General features: G+C 40.5%; 1 protein-coding gene across 2 annotated transcripts; it reads right to left on the bottom strand.

Moving 5' to 3' along the window:
• Positions 1–644: 644 nt before the first annotated feature.
• Positions 645–27,399, bottom strand: EEF2K (eukaryotic elongation factor 2 kinase). 2 transcript variants are annotated; one of them, XM_021539770.2, is made up of 19 exons: positions 27,312–27,399; positions 22,755–23,076; positions 20,918–20,968; positions 19,152–19,252; positions 17,560–17,620; positions 16,693–16,730; positions 14,369–14,540; positions 13,104–13,253; positions 11,450–11,582; positions 10,660–10,787; positions 10,062–10,263; positions 9,740–9,792; positions 8,928–9,005; positions 8,078–8,140; positions 6,683–6,817; positions 5,519–5,707; positions 5,016–5,140; positions 4,273–4,451; positions 645–3,659 (listed from the first exon to the last, which is right to left on the bottom strand). In XM_021539770.2, the coding sequence occupies exons 2-19, from the start codon at positions 22,995–22,997 to the stop codon at positions 3,550–3,552; spliced, it is 2,211 nt and encodes a 736-aa protein (XP_021395445.2). In that variant the 5' UTR covers positions 22,998–23,076; positions 27,312–27,399; the 3' UTR covers positions 645–3,549. The 2 variants fall into 2 exon arrangements, with proteins under 2 accessions (XP_021395445.2, XP_077642998.1); XM_077786872.1 differs by lacking the exon at positions 20,918–20,968.

Below are 27,399 nucleotides of genomic sequence, written 5' to 3'. Positions count from 1 at the left end.
AGTGATTTCCACAATGCAGAGGCCCACATGGTGCTTTTTTGTTAGGAAATTCTGCTATTTCACAGTGCCCTTTCTAGAAGATAATTTCACATTGTTTAAACTACACAGGTATAAGAAGTTCCACCTGTCTAAATAAAGCAGTAAAAAGGCAACACTAAGAGCTCCATTTTTAACAGTTTGAAAGAGCCTGTTTCAAACAGGCAAGATGACAGTGTATCATTAGATATTGTATCCCACCTGAAATCATAGAGCCCAAGAATTTCCAGCCTATTCTCAGGACTAAACAAAAGCTAAAAGGATAGGGAGGCCTCCGTAGCACCCTGGACATGAGCTTTCCTGTCTTTATATTTTATCCTCCATTGGCTACAGACATATGTAATTACGTGTGTAATCAAATGTAAATCAGAGAGCACATCAACCATTTTGTTTTCTGGTGGAAAACAGATAATTTCCTCCCAGTTAGTTACTTCTGACTGTTAAAAGGGAATAAGGGAATGAAATTGGGAATAGAATAATACAAACAACAGAGAGGATTTCTGGAAGCTTGCAATAGTAGGATTGAATTTTGGCAATTTATAAAGAAAAAAAAAACAACCCAAAAGCAAATACCCACAAGCAATGAGTAACACTCTACTGAGAAAAAGTGACAAAAAGAACAATTTTATTTACTAGCCAGAATGAACCCAGACAAAGTGAATGAGAGTACTAAGTGATGCAGGCAAGAAGTATTTGCTTGTCTGACATACAAAGTCTTCCATCTCACTGTCCTTACCCAAGAAATATTCTGGCAACGCTGAGCCCAGGTAAGTCCTGGCAGGCTGAGCCTCAGATTTATTTTCACATTTTTAAAAAATACAGATTTTTATTTATTCATTGTGAATAGATTAAAAATACAGCGTAAAGCAATATAATTACAAAAAGTCTTTAAAATATACAGTTTTTTCCCTTCAAAAGAATGTCACAGACTAAGTTGCGTATATTTCTGTAAACAATTTCCATTTTCATATTATTGACAGTCCCATTTATTGTATGGCTAAATCATCTGATACATCTTAGGACAGAAGGTAGTCTTCATCACCAAAAAGTAGTATTTGCAAATAAAAAATTAATTAATTTTGCACTGAGTTGTGTGCACATTTACATACCAGATCTACACTGAGCTGTCAGCAACTTCAGCAACTACTGAATTTAGCAAATTAAACTACACCAAGAAGTGTCAATAATTACACTCTACATCCTTTGCATGCACATTTTGGACACTTTCAATCTCCTCCCTAAATGGTTAGTGGTGTGGTAACACATGCTTCCTTCTCAAGGAAAATCTTAAAGATTTGGCATCACCACCTTTTGAGGGAAGCACATCAGGGAAATCCTTCTGTCTGATTTATAGTCCCTCCACTGTATAGGTTCTGCACAAAACAGACTATTCAATTGTCTTCACCTTTCATTGACAGCTGACACCTTAATGCTATGAACTGAAATAGCAAAACAGGCCACATTCCTAGAGAGGCTTTAGGCATCTAAAGCAGAATTTTGGATAGGCACTGAAAAGATTAATATTAATTGCAGTCCTCTGGTTCTATTTCAGCATGTACAAAAAATATTAGGTCCAAAAATCTGGTCGTTTTAGTACCTCACTACCTAAGACCAGCTGAGATCTAGAAATGAGACATTCCTCCATTAATGGGTGAAGAGCTTTGCCCTCACTCTCAAAACGAAACAAAAAAGAAAGAGGCCATGGACACTACTTTCCCACAACCCCTGCTATCTACAGCAAAAAGATGTTGCCATGTGTTGCAAGGCTGCTCACCGCTACAACTGCCTGGTGGTTACAGCACCAGCCAGAAGCAGGACATCCGAGGGTAACTTTCCCTTCCCTCCTAGAAAAGATTCAAATTCTCCCTTAACCACTAGGAGTTCACCTCTTTCAGACAGTGGCAGATGTTACTGACACCACCCTTGGATAAATGTCTAAACAGCAAGTCAAGATCCACTTGCCATAAAAAAGAGAAAATGGGAGCATAATTTGATTCCAGTGACAGGCACTTGGACAGGAAGGGAAGAACCGATTTCTGTTCCCTAAACAGTTTCTGCATTTTACAAGAAATTAATATTCCTTGGCTATGCATGCAAGAAATCCTGATCAATCCTGCATCATCTCATGGCCTGCTTAGCTTTACACCTGCTTTTAAGAGCTTGGCTGAAGTGGTGAGCATTACAGGTCATTCAGCACTTCACAGGGGCTGCCCCTTGTGCACATCAGTTTACACCTCAGGAGACTGCCAGGCCAAGGAGGCAGAAGCTTCCATCTTAAATCTCCTGCAAAAACTGTTAACCACAACCAAGGAACAGGAACAGCTTCTGTACTATCCACACAGATGGCACAGCAGCTTTGGAATAAAAGACTGGATCTGAAGAAACCTATCTCTAGGAAATGATAATTCAACCATCACCAGGTATTTGTCCTCCCTCACTGATTAGAATTAGGCAAAGAGGACACAAATTCAAGTATTTGGGGGTTAATACTGTTTTCCCTTTCTAATCAGAAAGTCTTCTCTAAACAGTATTTGCAGATAAAATACCACTTAAAAATATACTTAAAACATGTAAATTGTTTTCTGTATGTAAAAATAGGTGAATCAACATCTCCTAACCTCTTCAAACATCCATCTGGAAAAGGTGGAAAGTATGTTCTCATCTTAAGTGAGATGATCTAGCTCCACTGAGATTTGAGATACCACTGTAAAACTAACTTCAAATTACCCATATATAACAAATCTTGCTACTGTACATCATTGGACACATATAAGATCAGTAGACTTTCATACAAATAAAATTTTATATGGTGCAAAATGTGAAAATGAGAGAGGTAGCTGAATGCCTCACCTCATCAAGAACATGAACGATTTTCTAATGGTATAATATGCCCTGTTGGTAACGAATAAAACATTCCACCCTGAATATCCTCACTGCCAATCTAAATTATCTTCCCTACCCCTCCCAAACAAAGGATTCCATCTGAAATTCATTTGAGAGTAAGTGTCCAATAACATCAGCAAAATAGAATGGGACTGTTTAACATCAGTAGCTGCATCCATAAATTAAAAAATTACATTCATGTGCAAATTTGGTGAGATACACCAAAAATGATGAAGAAATGCTGAGAATTTAGGAAAATGTTTTTCTGTATGTGGGGAGGAGAAGAAAATGGTAAACACACTGATCATTTATTGTGTAAAAAACAAGACATGTAAAACCAAAACAATAAGGCCTGGTTTTCTTTTGTCAAAAAACTAGGCCCCTCAGTTCTAACAGTAAAAAAAGTACAAAAGGTTCAAGTGTGTGTGTATTACAACTTTGAAACAAACAGAAGTATGCTACGGCACCCTACATACTGCTTACATTTAGATTTCTACCCTCAAAAAAAATTATAAAACTAAAATATGAAGAAAAACCAACCTGGTAACATCACATAAAACTACATCTTTGTAGCTGCAAATGCAGCAAGTCTATAACAAATTTATATACAAGGACTGCTTAATTTCGGTGTCATTCTTCCATCATCGCCCAAGCCTCTTCTGCTTTTTGGTAATACTGATTTGCCAGTCTGCCCTTCATGGCTTCCATGGCTGCTTCTGCTGCTTCTGTGTAAAGCTCACCTAGAGAGGAAACAGCATCAGTTATGTTGACAAAGCAAAGAAAGAATATGGCTTTGGCCTCAAGCAAATAATGGACAAAGGGAGAAATTGAGGTCAAACTGTAGGGCCGGATGTGTATGGGTGTGTTTTAACAGTGTCATCAGCTGGGAACCCAGCCTCTGCTCTTCAAGCTGAAAGTTATACAACTGGCTGCTGATGGCTCCCCAATGTATCTGGAAGGACTGCAAATAGGACCAGCCTGTAGGAGCCCCCCTACAGACATCTAGCATGTAGGATACACAGCAACTAAGAGAATGCTGTGTAGGGCCTCGGGAGTCATGGATGTAGCTCAAACTACAAGCAGCAATCTGCAGCTCAGGGGAGTGACCCACAAGAGCAACTTCAGAGGGAGTGAAGGCTGCCTGGCAGTGACTCAGTGTGCCACAGATTTGACCTGGCACCACCCACTACCCTGTTGCTGCCAAGAGCTCTTCTTTCAATGTTACACCCAGCATCATTAAATGTGAAGGTATTGAACCTCTCTATGTTTTGTAACAGCAGAAGCAAGAAATCTACTTTTGGGGTACATGCTGAGGGAGAAGGGAAGGATAACAGAAATAAAATGAGGCCTCACCTGATCTCTGTGGATCCTTATCCAGGTTGAACCCTCCCATCATTAGCATCTCTGCTTCCCTGGCCAGGAGCAGATACCGGGGCTCATCCTGAGTGCCATCATATTCGCCTCCCTCATCATAGTCAGTCATGTTCAGCGCAGCGTTGTACCAGTGAAGTGCCTCCTTCCAATCCTGGGCTCTGAAGTCAAAAATAATTTCTGAAGATGGTTCCCTTAGGAAATAAATGTACTTTGCATTGGAGATTCAGCATCCCATTTTGTACTGACTTCTCAGAGCCTTGATGCTCTCCAAGAAAGCAAATGTTCTCATGGACTGCACTGTGGCATTAGGTCACCACAGCAAAATGAGGCTGGGGTCATTTCATGCACGAATTACAGGAGAAAGTATCAAATTGAAGTGTTTTGCTGAACTCCAGAGTCTTGAGTTTCATTCCCAAGTTGCATGGTTTGGGCATTTATATTTGTGGGAGTAACCAATTTTTAAAAAAACTGAAGTTGCAGAGTCTTGTTTCATAAATACTTTAGAATCAGTTATTTTGCACACTGAGAATGCTCAGTGAACTTCAATTTTAAGTTTAATGTTATTTGACAGTGGGAAATTTAAAGAGTATCACTGTTATGTAAAACAGAAAACTCATGTAAATAACAAAGACATGCCTAAAATACAAAAGCAGAAAAATCACTGCCCCAGCCTTGCCTCAATGAAGTACCACCAAGTTAACTTACTCAGCTATGCACAGTACCTGTCTGCACCAAGATTTACACCTGTATCATATGCTCTTGCTACCAGAATCATGGAAGGCCGGTCTCCAGCTTCTGCTGCCCTCAGCAAGTAATTAAATCCTTTATTTCTGTTCTCCTTTGTATCCTAGTAAAGAAAACAAAACCTTTAAAATGCATGCTTCTAAAACCAACCCTTTACCATTAAATGCAGTTTCTCAAAGTCAGCAAGTATTTAGTATTTCTGAGAAACTGGTACAGCCACAAGAAACAAAGCAGCTGAACAGTAAAGGTGGCTTCAAAAGCTTCCCAAAGGCATGCAGTAATTTGCTGGCAAAACCAGAAAGAGGCAGCATTTTTTTGCTGTTTTGTCCAAATCCTTAATTACAAAGTAATCTATTTTGTCTGAAGAGGCTACAGAATACCTAGGTGTTCTGTACCAGGTTTTCGTTTAATCTCCATTTCCTGCTATTCTTACATTATTTTTACAATGAACCACAATTTTGCTTTTTGGCATCTTCCATACCTCGAGAGTGACCTCGGAAAGGATGTGATGTGGCAGCTGAGAGCACATGAGGCCTAACCCAACGATGGCTTCCAGCTCCCCACAGTCTGCAGCATGCTCCAGGTGGAACAGGGCCGACTCCTGATCCCATTCCTTGTCCTTCTCACAGAACCGCCCGGCTTCATGATAGCGAACCATGGCCAGGTGAACCTGGACACAATTGCACAGGAGAGACACAGCATGATGTAAGCATCTGATCCTTCAAAAGCCCTCTGCTTACATTTTACCAGGTCTTAGAGCTAAGTCATGGAGTGAGCGGAAGCTCAGGGGAAAACTCAGCACTCTCTACAATTATCTGAAAGGAGGTTCTAGCAAGATGGGGGTCAGCAACTTCTCCCAAGCAGCTGGTGACAGTATGAGAGGACATAGCCTCTAGCTGCACCATGGGAGGTTCAGGTTGGACATCAAGAAGAATTTTTTCATGGGAAGGGTTGTTAAACATCGGAATGGACTGCCCAGGGAAGTGGTGGAATCACAGTTCCAGCATGTGTTCAGGAAATAACTGCACATGGCACTTAGTGTTATGGTTTGGTTGACAAGGTGGTGATTGGTCAGAGGTTGGACTTGATGATATTAGAGATCTTTTCCAACCTAAAAGATTCTCTGAAAAATAGTTTTTTTCCCACATCAAAAGGTTTGAGAACACCTAAGACTCCCGGGATGTTCAGTAAGATTTACATCATGTTTTAGGAGTGGGCTTAAGGCCATAAATAACCGCAAACTTAATTTACATTTGCATTATCTGGAATAGTCTGGAGTAAAAAGGGTCAGTCCATGCTACCAGTTTTCAGGAGCTCAGCTTTGCCTATGTGCACAGTATGTGGGTCAGGCAAAGCACACCCAACCCACTGTATCCTCCCCGTGTGATGCCTCTGGAAATGCAGATTAAAAACAGGAGGGTTCTTCCCAAAGGAGCCCAGATGCTGCAAGGCCAAAAGCAGATGGAATTCACAGGTTTCTGAACTCAGATGTCCCTTATACAACACAGGTAGGTGACAGAAAGGTATAGATGTGTTGTTTTAAATTGTATCAGAAAATAAATGCAAGCAGGGCAACACTTCTATGAAAGTAATAAATACAAGATGTTTCCTGTTGGATAAAACAGTATCAGCAGACCCATCCCACCTTTCCAAGGACTGACTTCCCAATTTTCTTTTCAAGTTCTAGTGCATTGAGCCTCTGAATTTCTTGGGCAACACAGGATGGTCTGTGGATGTGGACTCTGGAAGAGTTGTAAAGATTCCACTTCTCCACACTGATCTGAAATACAAAATACACTATTATTTTTATTCAAAATTAAAATTCTCATCCATATGGGTTATCATCCAGGAATCAAAGCCTTTATTAATATAGTTATGTAGTAGTAAATACTGTATTTTAAAACAGTGCTTTCAAAAGTCATGTTAGTAGCTGAATAATTGGTTATTACTCTTCATTAAAGAAATTGAGTAAACCCCTCTATTTCTAATCTGAACATTATCACTTTGAAGAATCATCTCAAAGTTCTGAATCAGAAAAAGTTACCTACACAAATAAGCAACTGAACAGTCACACTGCAAACCCTGAAATTATCCCTGCACAAAAAAAAAAAAAATAAAAATTAAACCCATACTTTTCTGCCCAGAATTTCAGAATTTCTGTTCCCAACACTTTAAATGCAGCTTGCATTCTAGAACGCTAGAAAAATGACACGTAATCATGCAGAAGATTACAGGCAGATACATGCATTGGCATTTCTCAGGAGGAGCAACCCAAATGAAGAAATTTTTTAACATAATGGATCAGTGGGAAACAGTAGCTGAAAATAATCCTATCACAATTAATGCTATTGCAGGTACACAGAGAAAACACAACAGGAAAGGCTACTGGCACAGAACTTCAGTCTGTTAAAGCTGTCTCAATTTTCTGAAACAGGAATATATATAATAATTAAAAGGAAATTCTGAAAATTGTATCTAAATAAATTATTAATTGTCAAAGCTCTGGGGTTTTTTTGTCTTTCACAATACTTATTTGTTTAAGCTTATATCCAGGACCAATTATCACAGAACTTATACTTTGTAAAAGCATAAAAGATCTGGTCTTTCCTAACTCAAGTGACAGGCGCTCTCTTCACTGTATGTTTCAAACACTGCATGTTTTTAAGAAATCATATAGCTACATACAGGATATAATTCCAAATGCAAAGTGCAAAAAGGAAATATAATTTAGTTAAGCAGAAAATAAATCCACAGAGCTGTAATTTTTTTAAGTGAGAAACCCATGCATAAAAACTAATTTATGACAGAGGTCAGCTACAGAGGTGACAATTTGTATCACAGTACTTCTTTAATTAGAAAACAAAAACAAAACATAAAAGGAAATAATAGAGTGGTAAATTGATATTAATAAACATTTTCTGTAGCTGAAAAGGAAGGGAAACCAACATGTGGTTTAGTGATATGGTTAGGTGGCAGAAGACTGGAACAAAGGACAAGCAGAGCAGCAAACTCAGTCTGTGAACATTTCTGCTTTATTTACCCTTGCAGAGCTTCCCAAACTGTCTTCATCAGACTCCTGCTTCCGGTTGTTGTTTGAATGGCCCTACGTTAACGTAAAGATTTGCATCATTCAATTTGCAGCAACTGATGTGTGCCAGTTATGCCTCTAGACTATTCCTACCCTGTAGAATTAATACTGACAAGGAGCAAAACTGTTTCCATTTGATCATTTCCTTTCAGTGCTATCACAATATATTAAGACACACACCAAAATGACAAAGAACTTGGCACACTTGCGCTTTAATCCTGTAAGCTGGAGATGCCATGACAAATAACTTGCCAAAGGAGGTGACAAAAGGAGTAGCATCTCTGGAACCAGTATTCTCTTTCCTGTCTTCTAATTAAATATCTTCAGGTCAAAAAGCATTTATTTAAAAATTTGTATTTTAGAGGAGTAACCAACTAACCCCCAGGAATTCTAAAGTTCCATATTATTACCTGACAACAACGTTAAGTTCTGTAATATTTCAAGCCACACAAAGTAGAGAAGGTAAATGAGTCTGAAAGCAGATCATATTAATGGCATCCACATGATATGAAGATAGCTATACGTCCTAAACACAATATGTAATACTTTAAAAACCCACACAACAACATCTAATAAAATATGATATTTGAAATTAAGCTACTCATTACAAATCATTTTCCTGTAAGAGTGTCATTCCCAGTATGAGTAACTTTGCAACATGGGGGAATTTGTTTTGTCTGCTTTCAAAGTCTAGATCAAGATCAGATCTAGATAAGGAAGGATAAATAAGAAGATACTTCTACAAAAACAGTTTAATTATGAATAGGCTATATCAACTCTGCTATACCAGTCAGGTTCTTACCCTCTCTCTATGATCCAGATCTTCTGTCTCGCTTCTCTTTTCACTGGGATATCCGCTGTCTCCACCATTTTCAAAATCCTACAGAAGTCAAGAACAGAATAGCATTCGCATTATACTTTGTAAGGACCTCAGCTTGATATTTCTCACAGGGCAAAGAGTTTGCTCTTTCAATGAAAAATACTAGATGGTTATACTGGATGAAAATGATTGTGCTACCTTTGTCAGAAGCAGCACAACTTAATGATACATGAAGTAGTCTAAAATTGTCTTCTCCCTTACATACCTTAAAACAAATCAAGGACTTACATGTTTTAGCAAATCAAGAATCTTCTAAATATAGTTTTCAGCTTCAGTGAACCACTAACTGTCAGCCCCTGGCACTAAGGCCCAGCACTGGAAAATGCCCATTGCAGTCCTGCACTGCCTCAGGCAAGGTTCTCTAACATTCCTAGTACGAGGATTTGCAGTGACCTAATCCATAAGGATTATTTAGCTTTAATACCACAGGAGCTGGGACAAGCACCCAAGACACAGTATGCCGGCAGAGGAATAGGCACATGCTTTAACTACATGTTAAAATTCACCTGATGCAAATAAATTTCTGTTGGCAAAATAATGAATACTAAAATAGTAAGATAAAATGTTCTTCCTTTACTAGAAACAGCAAATGCACAGAGGTAACATGATCTGCAACAAGAGAAATAGGCACAGCACCTTTATGTGCTTTTACTGAACAAAACCTTTGGGAAGTTCTATAAAGACATATTTTACTAGGCAACTGCAGCCTCATTTTCTGTTGGAAAGACCCTCACCCTTTTGTTGTCAAGGTGATCCAAGTTATCTACTTCACTGAACACAGGCCAATCTAGGAGAAAAAAATATTTGCTGTTATTATAATGATAACATATTTGAGGAAAAAGCTCTAGATATCATCATTTTATTGCTGTTTCTTTTCACAGAAGCATCTGTGCATTAATTATCTACATAGAAGTACATTCAGTCTTATTTCTACTCAAAGAGCAGCACTAGAAACAATCGTTCTGGACTAAATCAATGCTGTTCTGCTTAGAACCAAAATAAGACAAGTCCAATGTTCAGGAACCCCCCCAGAGGTGATGGTTGAGGCTCACTCACTAAGCATGTCCACCTTGTGGCTGTGAGGGGTCGCCGAGGAGGGAGAGCAGGGCAGGGAGTCAAATGCCACATCACTCATGCTTTCATCCCCGGAGTTTTCAGACAGGCGGAAGAGCAGCGGGGGCCGGCTCCCGGACACCGTCCTCACCCGGCTGCTGCCACACTTCTCCTCTGTGCCACGGAGAATTGTTTGAGCAGATTCCTTGGCAAATCAATGAGAAAGTCCTGTCAATAATCCTTCTGTGTATTCTATGCATTCCATTCAAGCCAATGTGAATATTTATTAGGAGTCCTCTATAAATGTACACATGTATACAGAAGTATTTGTTTTGAAAAGCTCTACACTGCAATAAAATATCAAGCCCAGACATTTTTACTTGTCAGTTTTGTTCAGGACTGAGTTTCATTCCAAGTGTTACATCAAGTCCCATTGCCACCAAAATCAGATGAAACTCAGATCAGTTTGCAACAAGCATCAAATCAGTTTTGTGAGATCCAAAACTTATAAATTATTCAAGCATTCTAAGATCTACTTGGTCCCAAATTAACACTAGTTACAAAGCTACAGCTTAATTACACTTTTTCATCAAACACTTACAAGCAATTTTTTATTATAATCCAAGGCATCTTTCTCTTTGGATGAAAGATCAAATGGTGCAAGCCCCATGCTTTTGCAGATGTTGTTGCAGAAATGAGAATGAAAGAACAAGGCCATACCTCGAACACCTAAGGCATTAAAAGAAAGTTAAGACAGGATTTACTCAAATTTTATATTACAATTTACTTCCTAAAAAGCCAAGAGAGAGAAAATGCTTTGTAGCACTAACAAACAGCCTAACCCACTTCCATTTCAACACCTGTAAGAGTTTTTCACTCTCTCTGCATGAGAGTGAAAGAAGTGAGAAAAATCTTGGAAAGCCACGTATGAACAAGATATAACAAAAACCTAATCCAACTGCATCACTGAGAAATGTGCCTAAATTTGATCCCGCTTATAGAACTTGCAGTGTCCTATGAACAACTTCATGTATAGACACTTGAAACTTCAAAAATACACCATGCCTATCTCTCTGCATTTAGCTATATCCATTCCTGCAACGTGGCAAGGAAATAAAAAGCCGTGATTACTGTTCTCACAATGTAGAAACTACTTAATTACACTACTTGTTTAGGGGTAGGCCAGGAGATATGAGCCAGCTCTCTTTTTAAAACTGCTCTTATATGACAGATAACCTGTACAGGACCCCTCACAACAGGATTTCCCCAGCTGTTTGCAAGGCCCTCAGAAATATGTCAGCTCACCCACTGCAGTGGCTACTCAGCAGAGTAAAAGAAGAAAGGAAGAAAAGAGAAGCGTCCTTTAGTGAAACAGAATAATTGATTTTTACCTAGGTTGCCATCTCCAAAATCTTTACCACTCTCTGTATGGATCTGAGGGTCTGTGTAAAGATCTCCAACTCCCTGGATATCAACAACAATGAGCTGGTGTCCTGAGCGCTCAAAGGTGAAGTGACTGAATGCCTGGAAAGAACAATAGAAGATGTCTGAGAACACTCTCCCTCCATCTACTGAAAACAGCAACACATATTCCCCTGTTATAAATGGGAAAAGAAGTCTGATAACCCTATCAGTGAAATATAACTGGTATAAACATCATGATGAAAGCAGCAAGAGAGACCAAAAGCATGTTGTATCCTGTCTCTCCAACCTGCTCTAACTCGCAGAGAGGCTAAAAAGGCAGAGTGAAAAGCAGCAGTGGGCACAGGCAGGGGAAAGGAGATTGCTTAATTCCTCATTTGTGTACTAGAGATTATTTTCCACTACAGTTTTCACCTTAGGTAGTGGGGAGCTGGCTGGCAGAGAGAAAAACAGTGGGCTCTGAAGCCAGTGCTGAATAACTTCTGTATAAACATTCTGGCTGTGCCTGTGAATCTGCAAGCTCTGCATCTCTGGGGCACTGCTTCCTTCTGCCAACAAGCATTAGCTCAACCACAGTTTGGAGAAAGAACTCATAAATAAATGTGAGCATCTCAACAAATTCTTCTTCCCCTTTGAGTAATCCCCCTGAGAAACTGCTTTGTATCAAATAATGAAATTACATTTGTGCTCTTGAAAAAACACATTTAAAGAATCAGGTATAAAAAGCCCTTCTCTTTAGAATAAAGCTGAGATATTAAGAATCTTCTGGGAAGGCCTCCAAAAAAACATTGCCAGGCCTGGGGGAGGTGACTGGTGGTGATAGACAAACATTTTAACTGCAGCAAATACCAGGGAACATTTTGTTCCCAACCTGTGAAAGCACAGCACTGATTCAGTGCACAAATGACAGCCCAGAACATAACTTCTCTGCTTACATTAAGCCTCATGACAAATACTTTAAAAATAGTGGAAAAAAATGTAAAGAACCAAACTCTCAAGGCCCAGTAAAATACCTCTTTGTTACACTGACCACTTTGCATTTTTCAATAATATTTTAAATTTATTTTACAAGATTCAAGAATCACTTGAAATCTGTCCTTGTATTTCTATATGCAATCTCAGTTTCAGCTATTCAGAGGCTGCAGCTAGAAAAAAAATCAACATTTTTATATGCAAATGGACTAGATTTATTTGCATGAATTGGATACCAGCCACCTCTTGTGTATTACAGGAGGAACCAAAACACTGTTCAGTACATAGTATATGAGAGATCTCTTCACTGCCTCAATATGAAGAAAGTTTGAAACATTTTGCTGCCTGCAGTAATAATTAGAGTCAATGGGCTTAAGGTTTCCAAAGAGTATTAACCCTGTTCAACTCAACTGTAATCAACTGAAATCCAATAAAGAAGCACTCAGTGCTTGAAAGAGCAGGCCCCAAGTAAGGGGCAGACAAACTGCAAATAGAAAAATTAATCTAGCATTGTACTGCAGAGCCTGCAATTTCCTTTCTTGGCAGTAATGCAAAACCTCTGGAGAGAGCCCAGGAATTCTCTGCAGCAGAGAACTAATGGAAAGCATGGAAAACATTAAACAAAATGGAAAACATTAAACAAAGCCTCACTTGTGGAGTTAGACGAATGCTGTCGTCTCGCACAAATCCAGAATTTGAGTTGTATTTAATGTATTTGCCCTCAATGTAATGTTCCAGATGAAAGAGAGGCTTTCCAGGCCTGTTCTGCATTTCAATAATACAGGTCTGTACTATATCCACCTGGGGAGGGAAAGAAGATAAACAATGACTAACAGAATATTGCCTTCAGATCAAAGTGTATGTGAATCCTCCAGCTGTGAAAACTTTCCCAATGCAAGAATCTGAACAATTGCAAAGATCCTTCTGTTTAACAAGGGGGTGGGGGAAGAGTCATGTGCTTCTTGAGTTATTGGAAGAATTCCATAAATTAAAAGCAGTCACTTCAAAACAGCTCACTTCTGCAACAAACCCCTCTGAAAAAATTCTTAGCAAGTGCCGGTTTTCTATCTTATTTTGTGGGTACCTCTGCAAAGAGTCTGCACCCAGAGAACAAAACATACAGTCACTACTGCACAACCTGAAATGCATTCTCAGAGGAGGGCTGAGGGTATCTATTGTTCAGGTATTTCTGTATCCTGCCTCACCTTCTCCCTCTGTCCCATACACATTCCTAAAGCAGAAACCATCACAACTCCCACTCCACTTATATATTTTCTCCAACATGGCATTTAAAGCTTCTAGATTTGTGGATTTCCCTCTGCATGTTTCACTGTAGACCTCACCTTGCTATTATGAGCCAAGGTAGTCGTTAACTAACCCTCACAGGGGAGGCAATGCAAATATCCCACATATCAAAACCACACATTTTGGCCATTAAAATTGCTAAGGCTTCCAGCAGGTTTCCAGCTCATCTCAAAAATCAATGCTAATTACATGTTTGGATAGGTGTAGAAGATTTAAGCATCTACCTTCCTGGAGCAATAACAGTTAAGTGCTTGCTGAGACTGCTGCTGGTAATAAATTCTGTGACATCTCTGGTCATCACAAAAGCAGCTGGGCACACATCAAAGAGAGCAATACAAACATCATTTTATTCTGGTTTTCAGTCAACAACCAAGGACAGTAAGACATTTACAAACACACAGCCCCTAGTTCTGGAAATATAATTTCTGTACTCACTCCACTCAAAATCAGCTATCATTTAACAAAACACACAGAAGGGCAAACAAATCTATCCAAGCATTTAGATGTGATGGAATGTGAACAAATAATTAATTCCCTCTAAATTATGTCTGAAAACTAACCTAACAGAAGAACAATATTGCATTTTTGCTTAGCAAGGTCTTTCAATGCACCTGTTTTGGTGGCTTGTGCCGGTTGTACTCTTCTCCCCAGAGTTTTGCTTCCATCTGCAGTCGAACATCCTCAAAATAAACATCTCTGCTCACACTCTCTATGTATTGCTTGGCAACATAATTATAGGCACCTTTCCAGTTCTGAGTGTGTAAGAAGTTGGACAGCTTTTTTCTGAAAGATAAATCAATTGTTGGTGAAAGGAAACTCAAGGATTTAAATTCAATCTTTCCCATTTCCTTGTCTGCATGGATAGAACCAGGCTCCAAGATGAGCATTAACCTCAGTCATTTTTACCAGGTATTCTACTTGAAATGTGAAGCACAAGAAAGGGACAAGGGAAAATTAAACCCACGGTAATGGCTGGGATGTGCCAAACTGGTTTAGCTGCAGCTACTTGCGCTCTGAACTTTCTCCTTTTCTCAATCCTTTTCCCTTCCTGTTCGACTCAAACCTGGAGTATGAAGGGTTGGTGCCTTGTCAACAACCTGTTCTAATGTCAACAATTATTTTCTGCAGAAATTAAAAGGGAGTGGCCTTTCAAACATGAACTGAGAAACCTCTCCTGGGATAAAAGCGATCTGCTGCTTCTCAACATACAACAGCGACTGCTCAGTAACCCACATACTCCCAGAAGGAAAACTGCACCTGACGGTTCTCATGATGCAACTTTTCCCTTTTGTTGATGTGCAAATCTTTAATCCACAGATCCCTCCAAGGCAGGGGGGCTGGTAGTGTGTAGCATAGGAAAACTTTGATAAGAAAGGATCTGCTGGTTGCCAACAAATACATTAAGCAGGTGCTTTAATTAGTAGCAGCACTACAAAACTCTCAACTACAAACTCTCAACCCTTCCCCCTCCTTCTTTTTCCTCTCCCTGCCAAGAACTTGATGCAGAGGTCTTGGTACAGGGGACCCTCTACAGGCAAAGCAACTTCATGCTGCCTGTCCTCCCGCAGGAATAGGCACACAGTCACAGCAACAGAGACCTTGGAAAGAATGAACAAGGAAATGACAAAAGAATTTCAGCCAGATCCCAAACCTTCCCAGTTCTTCAAGGAACACTCCTCTGCATAAAACAAGCCAGCTCATGTTTTATTGAAGTCAATATCTTCACATTGGTTCATTGGGCCATGGGGAGCTAATGCTGTCACTGTGTTATCTAAAACCTTGCAGAGTAATAAAAATCTAGGAGAGAGTTCCAGATGGGAAATATCCCTGTACCACTGACACATATGGGAAACCCAGCAGTATGAAGCTGACATTCAAGTTATGCTTTTTTAGTACTAGAGGTTAATGCAAAACTGCCAACAAATTTCTGTTTATGGCATTTCTCAAAATATTGTGCAATGGAGAGTTTGGTAAGCAACAAGAACTAAAAGCAATGTCAGCAGGCTGAGATTTGTTACTTCCCAGGCTTCATTCACTACTGTATCCAGCTGGCTTTGCACGAACAGAGCCACCAGCATGAACTGATACTGAATTGCCCATGCCAGACTGCAGCACTGTAGGGTTACTTTTCTTCCTTTTTGCTCAAGTTCAAAACATCATATTTCCATCTTTTAGAAGTGTCTATCTTTCTAGAGCTGAAACCACACATGAAGTGCAATTTCTCTCAATTCCACATATGGGAAGAAGGGGGAATATTTTTAAACGCACTCCCCAACATTTTCCAGGAAACATTTATCTCCAGAGCCTGGAAGGCGTGGGGTAATCTCTTAGCTGGATTTATAGCTGGATGCTGATCCCCACAATAACATTTGATAACACTCTCCAAGGAAGGAAAAGTTCCTCCTCAGTCTACCTCTACACTTTTTCTTTCTGGGAAAAATGACTGTTAGTGTTCAAGTTCTGCCTTACTCAGAACATAATACTGGTATATGTGATAATATATAGGAGGATAACCTTCTTCACCAATGGAGGCTCTTCCTGTTGAGACTGCATCATCCAAATATTCTTTCTTTCTCTTTTCTCTGTCTAACTATAGACTCAATTTGGTTTCCAGGCTGCACACACCTATGACCTCCTATCAACTTTTAAGATGTTTTAGCACACAAGGAACACAGAAATTAAGTCGCTGTTACTATACTTTGATGAATACTTTGCCTCCCAGGGACAGCTGAAAAGAATGTTGAGAGAACATTCTTCTTTCTGAACCCCACTCCCTTCAGGTGGAGTCACACAAACTGGGATAAACCTCTCAGCAAAGCCTTTTAGAAAGGAGTCAAGCTTTACACAATTTCCACTACATCTAAGTGAAATTCCAGTCACCACAGAAAAAAATACTGCAAGGAGGCCAACAAAGATGAAGTGGGCAGATACTCACGTTCTGAAACACTCTCGCATTGCTCCACGGCCAAAAGGCTGGGAAAAAGAAAAAACCAAAAATGCAGCATTACCATTTCCACAAAGTTGATTTCTAACCAGTAGGAAACAAAGCCATGACTTCCCCTTTATACCATGCAGAAAGCAGTTTTCAAACAGGCTCTATAGAAATACTTCCTCAAGAAAAAGTGAAAACCCCTGGTAGTGTAAATAGGTATCTGGGGAAAAGGCATTTGGATAAACTCCCCCTACCAATATCCCATGCAGAAGAAATGGTATATATTTTAAATAAGTGATTTAAATTTTCTCCCCAGCTGGGAGTCAGCTCTGTGTGACTGCCTAAAGAAGCTTCAGACTTCATGCTCTCTGCATTTAGGCTTCTGTAGAGGATGTGCCAAAGGGAGCATCATCTCCTCAGATGCCAGATACTCGGCCAGCAGCACAGAGCAAGGCAACCCCAACACACAGTCAACCCCAGGACCTAACTGGGAAATGACAGTTCCTTCTACCCTCACATACAGAAAATTCAGTTTGTTTTCGTTCTAACAACAGAAATTACTTGGGAAGACACAAAATAGCAGAACTACTGCCAGGCAGGGAAATTACGCCAGAAGAAAATGGGAGGGGTGACATAGAAGGGAAATCACTGGGAATGGAACAAAATGCCTCATGTTGCTCACAGGGAAGGTCTGACTCCATTTTCTACTCTATTTTGGAGAGAAGGATACAAAGAAAAAGAGGTAGGTGAAAATAATTGCACTGAGACTTCAAAATTTCTATAAGGAAAACATTTTGATGCCACTATTCAGGAGCAGAAAGGAAATTACAAACTTGCTGTTAGTAAACATGAAGGACAGCGTGATCTTACTTGAGAAGCCATCTTTATAAGGACTTCATCTTCAACCCAGTCCCCAGTAACTGCATTGTACCTGCAAAATCAGGAGTTACATCTCAGAAGAATGCAAAGGGAACCCAAATCCTCCCATTTCCAGCACCTGTCCTTCCTTATCTGTAACTGACTGGAAAGTGCTGCTGCCACTCCCACACAAAGGCTTCCAGTCTTCCCACTACACTCTGGCCCTCCTCATTTTGGGCAGGCAAAGAGAAACACATTTAGCTCTTTGAAGAGACACTTAACCCTCCTGTCAATGAGCAGATTTTAAAGCAGAATGTGAACTTCTGTAACACTACAAATGAGGCTTTATCTGCTTTGAAGTTAAACCTGCTCTGTGATGCCTGGGCAGCACACTGGGGGCAGAAAGGGCTTCACCAAGCTCTACACACTGAACAGGTTGTCTCCCCCAATTCTAAACTTGCATAAGCCTGGTTCTGGCTGGGTATTAGCCTTGGGGCTGTGGAGAATGTGAGCAGCACCAGCTGTGAGACACAGTGGGGCCAGGAACTGCCCAACACCGCACTGAGGGAGGAGCGAGTCCCTGCACAACCCTGTGATAATACAAAGAGTACGACTGTGGTTTCTCCCCACCCCTTTAACTCCCAACACAGTGAAAGCCAAATTGGGAACCACAGCAGCTGAGTCATCAACACGTGATTGTTTCCAGCCTGGTTCCCCCAACCCTGACAGAGTAATTCATGCATGCAGACACCCCATATTCTCACTTATATATTACATATCACCCCAGTTTGCAGCAAATAAAGAGGTAAAAACAACACTATCAGAGCCATCTCTCTAAACTAAAATTATCACTTATTTGTATTTTAAAATATGCAAACTGTTTCAGGACTGTGTGGCTGACCAGGGTCAGATGTAGTCTATGGGGAAGAGCAGCACTGCATGACTGGTATGAGATTGGAAGGGAGACCTCCCCAAACACTGATGCTAAGTGGGGATTAACTGGCCTCTAACCCCTAACCCTTCCTCCCTGAAATCTGTGTCAATAGAGTAAATATTTTGGCAAAGCTTGTCTTAAAGCACTGAAACCAGTTTCAGGGCCAAACTCCTTTTTAGCACATAGACCACACTGAGCTATTCTGGGCTTTATAAGGATTTAAATTCCAGCCACATGCAACAATACTGCATGGACTAGCAAAATTGAAACCACTATTTTGGAAATGTTGTGGAGGGCTATGCTGCTTTCTTTCCCAAACTATATAAACTAAGTATGCTCCCTCTTATTTGGGGTTAATTTCCATTTTAGATTACATTTATGGCATTAACAAATCAACCACAAAATACTTTTCAGCCTTGTTTCCTGTCTACACAGTGAAAGTACTAGATACTGCTTAGGTGGGAGAGAAAGTGTGGCAATGGTTTGCTGAAAGGTTTATTTTTTGATGATGTGCAGTATTGACATATTCCTGGGAGACTGAATTAAGAGCCATTCACTGTGGGCACTATGAAAGCTCTTCAGACAGATATTCTGCACGACACAAACTCAGCCCTTGCACAAACCAGCTGTCCTACTGAACATCAGCACCCAAGCAGGAAGACCCACAGACCTGTAGCGAGTGGCATGCTCCGTCTCAATGTCCTCCAGGTGAAATTCTGCCCAGGGATCAGGCATGTGCTTGGCTTTCTCAATAGCATGTTTCCAGGTTTCCTGAAGAAGTTACAGATTGGCACTTTATTTATAATCAGCAGCAGCTCACAAAACCAGCACTTCCTAGAGCACATCAGGATCTCAATGCTATGGAGATGTGCAAATACACAAGCCCCCAAAGCACTGCTCAGAGCAGAGTCCAAGTGGACCAAAGACCACTCTGACCTTTTTTAATTTCAATTATAATGAAACCCAGCTCAGATATATAAAGCATAGATCTCAGTTCAATTTGCACCACTGTAAAGTTACTGAGAACAGAATCTGGCACAGTATATACCAGATACAATTGACAACATCTGTGGTAATTTGCAGATATCTCTAACATGCTCTGCAAATGGCAATAAGGCACACCCAGATGATAATTCAGCTTTTCATATGTAGCAGCATATGCTGGTTTTGCATGCATAAGTAAAAAAAGTCCATTAAAGATACATTTAATATGGATAAAGTAAGAAGTTCTGTGAACTCCAGGGTCCCAGACTGTGCTCAGCATGAGAGAAGAAATTAGAATGTTGTAAAAATTGATTATTATAACAATTCCAGACAAGTAGCAATTTAAATGTTCACCAAGTCAAGAGCAAAATATCAAAGCAATTTTCTGGAGTACAAACAGTCTCTTTTTAGCAGCCATTTTGGATGCTTTACTCTTAACATTTTGTTCTCTCTCTCTTACATTGTATATTTCCAAGAAAACTGGAGATACGATCCCGTGATGTGCCAAATGCTTTCTGCAAAGTGAGCAGGAGAAAAAGCACTCTGCACCCTGCCAATAAAGAAGTATTGAGCTCTGAGGTATTATTTCTGCCTCTCTGACTGAACTCTTAGTGTGCAGAAACAGTAACTTTTAATTTTGTGATTGTGTTTTATCTTCGGGAATTAAATCAGTCCTATTTTATTAAATAAATACACTATAAATTTGTGTCAGCAATGGCAGCAAGGAAGTTTTTGAAGCAGTTAAGCTTTAAATGGTTGTGTTTATTTTGAATTTCAGCTTTAACTATACATACCTTGCAAATTATTTAAATGCTCTCCTTTCTGACAATACCACAAAATGAAAACAATACTATATTAAATAAAACTACTTTAAAGGGCATGTTGAGAAAGATTGCCTACATGTTTCATAAGAAAACAAAGTTGCCTCAGGTCATGCAATGACAGTACATATGGACCTGAAAATTTCCATACTTACACACCTATGACAGACATAAGGAGAGACAGCAACAAGAACTGTTTGGTTGATCAGCTGTATTGAATTGTTTTTGAGAAGATTCCCTCTCCAAAAGGTGATTTGTGTTCATGTTAGATGATAATTTAAATAAGTTAATAATAATCTCTTGAGGTGCTTTGTACAAAAGCTGTATCCTAATCTTCAAACAAACACTAGTTGGATTTCAGGAAATGGTGCTAACAGTGCAATTTTTCTCCTGCTGGAGGCATATGGCTGCCACACAGTGAAATTTCAGGGTAGAAAACACACAATGGTATTATTCCATTTAACAGGTACCTCTTTTAGTTTTGACTTGATGACTCTTATGGACTGAGGCAATCCCAAACAATAATGAACAAAAAATTTCATAAAAGAAAAAAAAAACAAACAACAAAACCAAACCAAAAAATCATAATGCATCTATTAGATATGCTGTTGACATTTTCTTTTTAACCTACCCGACCATGGTCAACCACAGAGCCATGCTTAGAACGATGTTGTGTGTCATTCTAAAGGATCCATGAGAGACATGAAAGTAGGAAAATACATGTGATAAGACAAATGATTGACAAAGAGTCTTGGCTCTCTTTGTTAGTAAAAAAACCCAAAAAACTTCCAGTTAAAAGCCACTCTTCAATTTCTATTCCAAATTTAAGTTCATTCTTAGAACACCTGCAAAGAAACCTATTGAGGTAAGTTGGTAATTTTTTTTATTGGCAACTATTTATTAAAAGGGTTTTGCCTATTAACTAGCTAATTAAACATTGTTGAATCCTGTTTAAAGCAGAGAGTTAACTTCTCTATCTGGCTCTGCCTTTCATTATCAATGGCCGTCTCTGCCTTGCTTTATCTTTGAGGTCTGACAGGCAGACTCTCCTAGGCCAGGCTGTGGGGTTTAGGATGTCATCAGCCCTGGCTGTCTCCTTCATTGTGCTGGAAATCACCATTCCTGCAGCTTAAGCAGGAGATGGAGACTGGCTTGTTCCAAATCTTGACATAAAGCAATTTATCTGTGATAGGACCTATAATTCCAAACTAGATATTATAGAGACCAAAATATGGGAACAAACATTCTGCAGAAGCAAAATGACAGCTCAGGAAGGAGGAAATAATTGCAATTTCTGAAGTCCTTATCAGTTTTATCTCATACCACATGACTCAGAAATTGCTCTGCAGACCCAGAAGCAAGTGTTTAGTACATGTTAAAATGTACACACAAATGAAGACTAAGCTCCCTATCAGGTCTTAACTCGCCCAGTTTAACATATACCAACATCTGTCCCATTTCTATACTAAGCTTTTGCTCCTCACCTTCCTTAGGCATATTACCTTTTAATGTTTCTGTTAACTAGCTTTGGCAAAAATATTCCTGCAGACAAGCCAGCTTCACTTTTAATGTGTTACTCACTATGTTATCTGACTGAAATAAAACCCAGTATTTTTTCACAATTAAAGCATGCATTAGGCATAACTGAGATTTTAGAGTATTAATTAAATGTTAATATCTATAATAAGAAATGTGTTAATGAAACACATTAAATATAGGAAAATCTAAGAGACATGCCAGTTTAGCATGTAAGCACAAATAACAAAACACAAACTGTATTTATATAGTATATGTAAGTTACAGAGTGGATGTCACTTGGGGCTCCACTGTCTGGCCTGATCTGTGTGAAGGGAGCTGAGTGAAAAAGGACACACTGCCAAGGAAGCACCAGCTACATCCCCTCTGACCTCCCTGCAATTCTGTAGCTGCTGTTCATCCCAAAAAGGTCAGATACTGCTTGTGTACAAATCAGGAACTACTGCCAGTGTGATGCTTCATGCCCAAGCATGAAAGTCAACATGTCAAAAGCTCCCTGAGAAGGAACTATAACATAAAAACTTACCCTTACAATTTTATAACTACAGTTTTATTTGTCCAACTAAAAATATCACAGAGTAGCAAAATTCATGATAAATTATCTTCTGACAAGCCCTAACTTTTCTTATACCAATTGTATTATCTTTTGAATCTCCCAATCAACATACTGCATTGTAAATGGTTTGATCCTAAAGGCAGTGAATTTTCTCCTGGACTGAATGAAGGAAGCTCCGTCCTGGACTGAAAGGGACAGTAAGCAATTCCATGGCAGTGTCAGACTATTGGCTTAAAGGAATTAACTGCAGGTCTGGAAAAAACAGATGAGTACCTTCATCAAAAAGTGTTAGTTACAAGAGATGAAGCAGTTAGAAAGTGTCTCATGCCAACTAAGTAAACCCAAAACCTTAATAAAGACCAAAGCCAATACTTACCTTAAAGCTAAAGCTTCTGGGGGAAGAGCTTGAACTGTACTGCTCAGTTTTTGCTAAGCTGCTGTAATAATTGTCTACTTTGGCATTGGCAGACTTGTTAGAAACTGGATCATCAGTTATTGGACAGATAAAATAATTGTCTTCATCATCACTGTCAGCATCAAGATAATTCCCAGAGTCCACTGGAGTCGTTCTGGCATTATCAATCCCTTCCATACGGAAAATAAGGTCCTCGTCTGCCATGTTTGCAGGAGGTTGGTTTAACTCCTGCAAGGACTGGAACACCCACTACTCCAATGCACATGCAAACAGGGGGAAGAAGCTGGGTGAGAGAGCAAAAAAGGAAAAGGTTGTTATTAAAAGAACAAATAATGCATGACACTGATGTCAGCACACTGGCAGAAAAGAAATATATTTGCATCTGGCTCTGTAAAAGCAATCCTCAAATACCTACATGTAGTTTTGAACACCTCTGCTAGGGCTGCTGAGAATCATCATTCTGGTTTTAAACTGCTACGGGACTGAGAAGATAGGAGCTTAGTACCCTTGGTTATCTTCTCCTCCAAATGTCTTTATTCTTCCTTATATGAAATGCTGAGTTTCACAACACTAGTGTTAGAAAGTTGAGAGAATTTTACCTCAACCACCATAGTCACATTTTCAAATCTTTTCAGGACAAGTCTTCTCAAGGATATTCTGTACAAATTAGTAGTCAAATGAATTAGAGAGTATTATAAAAACAACACAGAAGAATTTTCCACCATCCACAAGACTTAAGTTGGCTTTTAGCTTACATACAGGCAATGGTCCACAGGCTGCTGAAAGTATAGCAGAAAAATGAGGTGGAGGAATAATTAAAGTCCTTGGAAGAGGTGGAAGTTAACACAGATACTCTGGAAATACTGGCATGTACAAAATAGAGGATTAGTGAGAATATTCAAAATTTGGCCCTGATGCTGGCTGAGCAATGGGATTTAATTTAAAACAGACACTTTTAACCGTTGCATTGTTTAGTTCTTCACCCACCTAGCAAAATCAGGGATTTTCACACAGTTAGTCTAATAAAACAACCACACACCAAGGTTTTCAGTTTTGCTTTACAGTTATTCCTCAGCCTTTTGCATTTTTCAGTCTTTTTTCTGCATGAAACAGGAAGATGAATACACTCCTACAGAAGTATTCATAGCTGCTGACCTCACTCCCCAGCAAGAAAGTGGTCACCACAGAAACAGTGCCTTAACATGAGGCAGCTTTCACCAGCAGCATTATCTTGCTGGTTTACTGCTCTCCTGGCTGAGGCAGAAATTCCCACACTTCAGCCAGCAGCACAGCTAAGTCCAGCACTCCATCAGGCAGCAGCTGCTCTGAACACCACTGCTGGAGGAGGTCTCAGCCAGCTCACCTCACCTGGCACTGGAGTAGCTCTGCAGCGCTCACCTGCTCTTCCAGCAAAGACCAAGCAGGAGCTGGTGAGTCTGGGAAGGTGTCACTGCACACACACCGGGCAGGGGAAGTGTCACTGCACACACACCGCGCAGGGGAAGTGTCACTGCACACACACCGGGCAGGGGAAGGTGTCACCGCACACACACCGGGCAGGGGAAGGTGTCACCGCACACACACCGGGCAGGGGAAGGTGTCATTGCACACACACCGGGCAGGGGAAGTGTCACTGCACACACACCGGGCAGGGGAAGTGTCACCGCACACACACCGGGCAGAGGAAGTGTCACTGCACACACACCGGGCAGGGGAAGGTGTCACTGCACACACACCGGGCAGGGGAAGTGTCACTGCACACACACCGGGCAGGGGAAGGTGTCCTCAGCTGCCACTGCCCTTTTTACTGTGATTGTCTTAGCAGTGTGCACAGAGTGCTGGAGAACCCCTACTGCCTGTCACGCACACAGCCAGCAGCTGTCAAACGATGCTTCAAGGACGTGACTGTGACTAATCCAGGACATACCACAGCACTGGACAGCCACATTACACCCAAGTGCTGTCCTGCACTCCCTTCTGCTCCTGCTGTCACACACATCAGCAGATCCCTGGAGTTCAGGACAGTTTGAGAAGCAGCAGCAATGCAGGAATGTGAGTTTGTGCAGCAGTGACTGCAAAAATTCTGATTTCTGTGACTTGTGTAAATGAAATATCACCACACAAATCAATTTCTATTTAAAGCTAATGGTGTTTATGAAAGTCTCTTGGTTTTTCTTGGAACCATAGTTCTTGTAAAGTACTTGTGATATTTACTTTGGAAGTGTTATGTGCCAAGAATCATACTCACATAAAATTATCTTCAAAACAGAATTCAATAACCACACTTTCAACTACACAAACACTGCTCTAAACCTCACAGTTTGCTTGACAAAAAGCCTTCATCCCAAGGGTTATATTCTGTGCTTTTGCATTATATCACAGAAGTTGTATTATATAGGAATTTCTGTTACTACTGCTGTTGTGTTTTGATCATTTAATCTTTAATATCCATTACAGAAGCATTCATAAGGCTAAGCAACAAGGAGAGTGAGACTGCAGTAAACCAAGCCTGCCAGCCTGCATTATCACACACAACCTATAATTTTAACTACCCACTCCAACCCACTTTGAAAATTTATTCAATTTTTAATCAACCTTGTACTATGTGATTCAAAATGCAGATAATTTAAAATACAGTTCTTAATCCGCTCTAGTCTGTATTTATTACTGTTTTTCCAATGCCTGTTTCAAGCATTTTTCCTTCTCTTGCCTTTATATCCAGGAGCCACATGGCCAGGAGGGGCAGGTGAGTCGCAAGGACAACATACAAATATGTGAACACAGATAAACAGCAGGGAAAATTCACATCACAGGGCTGTTAAAGCATGACTTTTTTTCTTGTAGGTGTCTGCTGTTACAAAGCACTGCTGGGTTTAGTGAGACTCTTGGACAAAGTTCTACAGTGTCCTCAGCATCTAAACATGCCTAAAATCATCCCAAAGAGCTGAGTGATAGAAATACTACAGTCAGCAAAAGAGGGAACAACTGGAGCATGTTCATTTACTTCTAATTCACTGTTTCAGCTCAGACACAGCCCCCTGCAACTCCTCAACACAGGACAGGGGGGCAGGAACTGTCCTGTAACAGAAGTCCCAGACTGTCTTGTGGAGAAGCATTAAAGCAAGCATGACCCAGCTTTCCCTGGTATAATACTAAATCCCTTTTGGTTTAATACCACATCAGTCAAAGCCATTTAACAGGATACCTGTAAGAGTAACAAACAGGTTTTTTCTTAAAAGATAGAAGTCATCTTTCAGATTAACATTCTTTTAAAGTCCAGATTCAAAATTTAACCTAAGCAACTATACAGACTTTGCACCTTAAAAAGTATTATCACCTTTATGAGGTACAGATCCAAAGCTACATAAACTTGTCCAGAACAATCCCACTAGCTATGTTAATGTCCTGTAGCATATTACAGAGCTACTATGCTTTCCAAACACCCAACTGACCGCCACAATGTAAATGTCTGTTCTCATCTGCTCCACATACTGCAAGAAAACAAGTTCAGTGAGTCCAGGTAAGAGCTGTGATTAAAAAACAAGATTAAAAACCCCAGAGATATCTGAACTCGCTGTCCATCTTTGAAAACCTTGTCTTACCAAAGACAGATTTCTAATGAGAAGCCTTTAACACAGGTCCCCTTCCAGTGTATCACTACTGCAAACACCATGGCACAAATCCCATTCAGTTTGCCTGCAAGCACAGCTGGGATAATAATTTTATTAGTGTGAGTGCTAGAGAGAAACAATGCAAAATTTATGAAGCAAAAGGGTAAGTTCAACTGCACCAGCGCAGAATACGAAGCATTTGAGACAAAACAAGGAAACACAGCACGGCTTCAGACACACCAATGGCTTTTAGAGCCGCAGGCAGTGAGGCACAAGAACAGCCCTTCCGAGTCAAGTCCACCCTGCTGCCAAGCATGCAAATAAACACTATGTTAAGAGTATCCAAAACACGCGGGTTGAAAAGGACACAAAAGGAACTCCAAGATAACTTTAAAATATCCTTCCATTGCCATTAATAGACTTGTCATTTCAACTGGCTTTAAATACTCTGCACAATTACCTATCGCTGACTTTTTGTAGGCATTTGCTCAGTACCCCACGCTATTAATTCACTCCATGCGTTTACGCGCATTGAGGTATTTGAAGAATTCCCCGAGCACGAACCGCCCTGGAGCAGTCCCAAGCTGTCAGGACGGACTCAGCCCCTCACACAGCAGCTGTTCCACGGTCACAGACAGCAACTGGCACTTTTAAACAGCCTAAGCACCAAACTGTGCGCGCTGTCGTGGAAACACAAATGGCAAAACGCCAACCTTCAGGTGTGAGCGCAGCACTGCTGCCCAATGCCACAAACCAGGTTGTTCTTGGGCCCGCCGGCCTTTCGCAGGCTCTGACCATTTTCCGCGGTTAAAATCGCCCTTCCCGCGCTCCCCGCCGCGGGCGGCGCTGAGGCGGCTCCCAGCGCCGCCGGGCCAGGCCCCGCACCCCGACCCAGAGAGGCGCCTACCGGCTTCCGAGAGCCCGGATCCGCCGCGCAACCCCTACGGAGCGACCGCACAAGCCCTGCACGCCGCCCCAGCTGCCGCCCTGCTAAG

Source organism: Lonchura striata, chromosome 16 (genome assembly GCF_046129695.1).
Source record: "Lonchura striata isolate bLonStr1 chromosome 16, bLonStr1.mat, whole genome shotgun sequence".
Lineage (NCBI taxonomy): Eukaryota > Metazoa > Chordata > Aves > Passeriformes > Estrildidae > Lonchura > Lonchura striata.
Note: the sequence above shows the minus strand (reverse complement) of the source record. Positions and strands in the feature narration are given on the sequence as shown.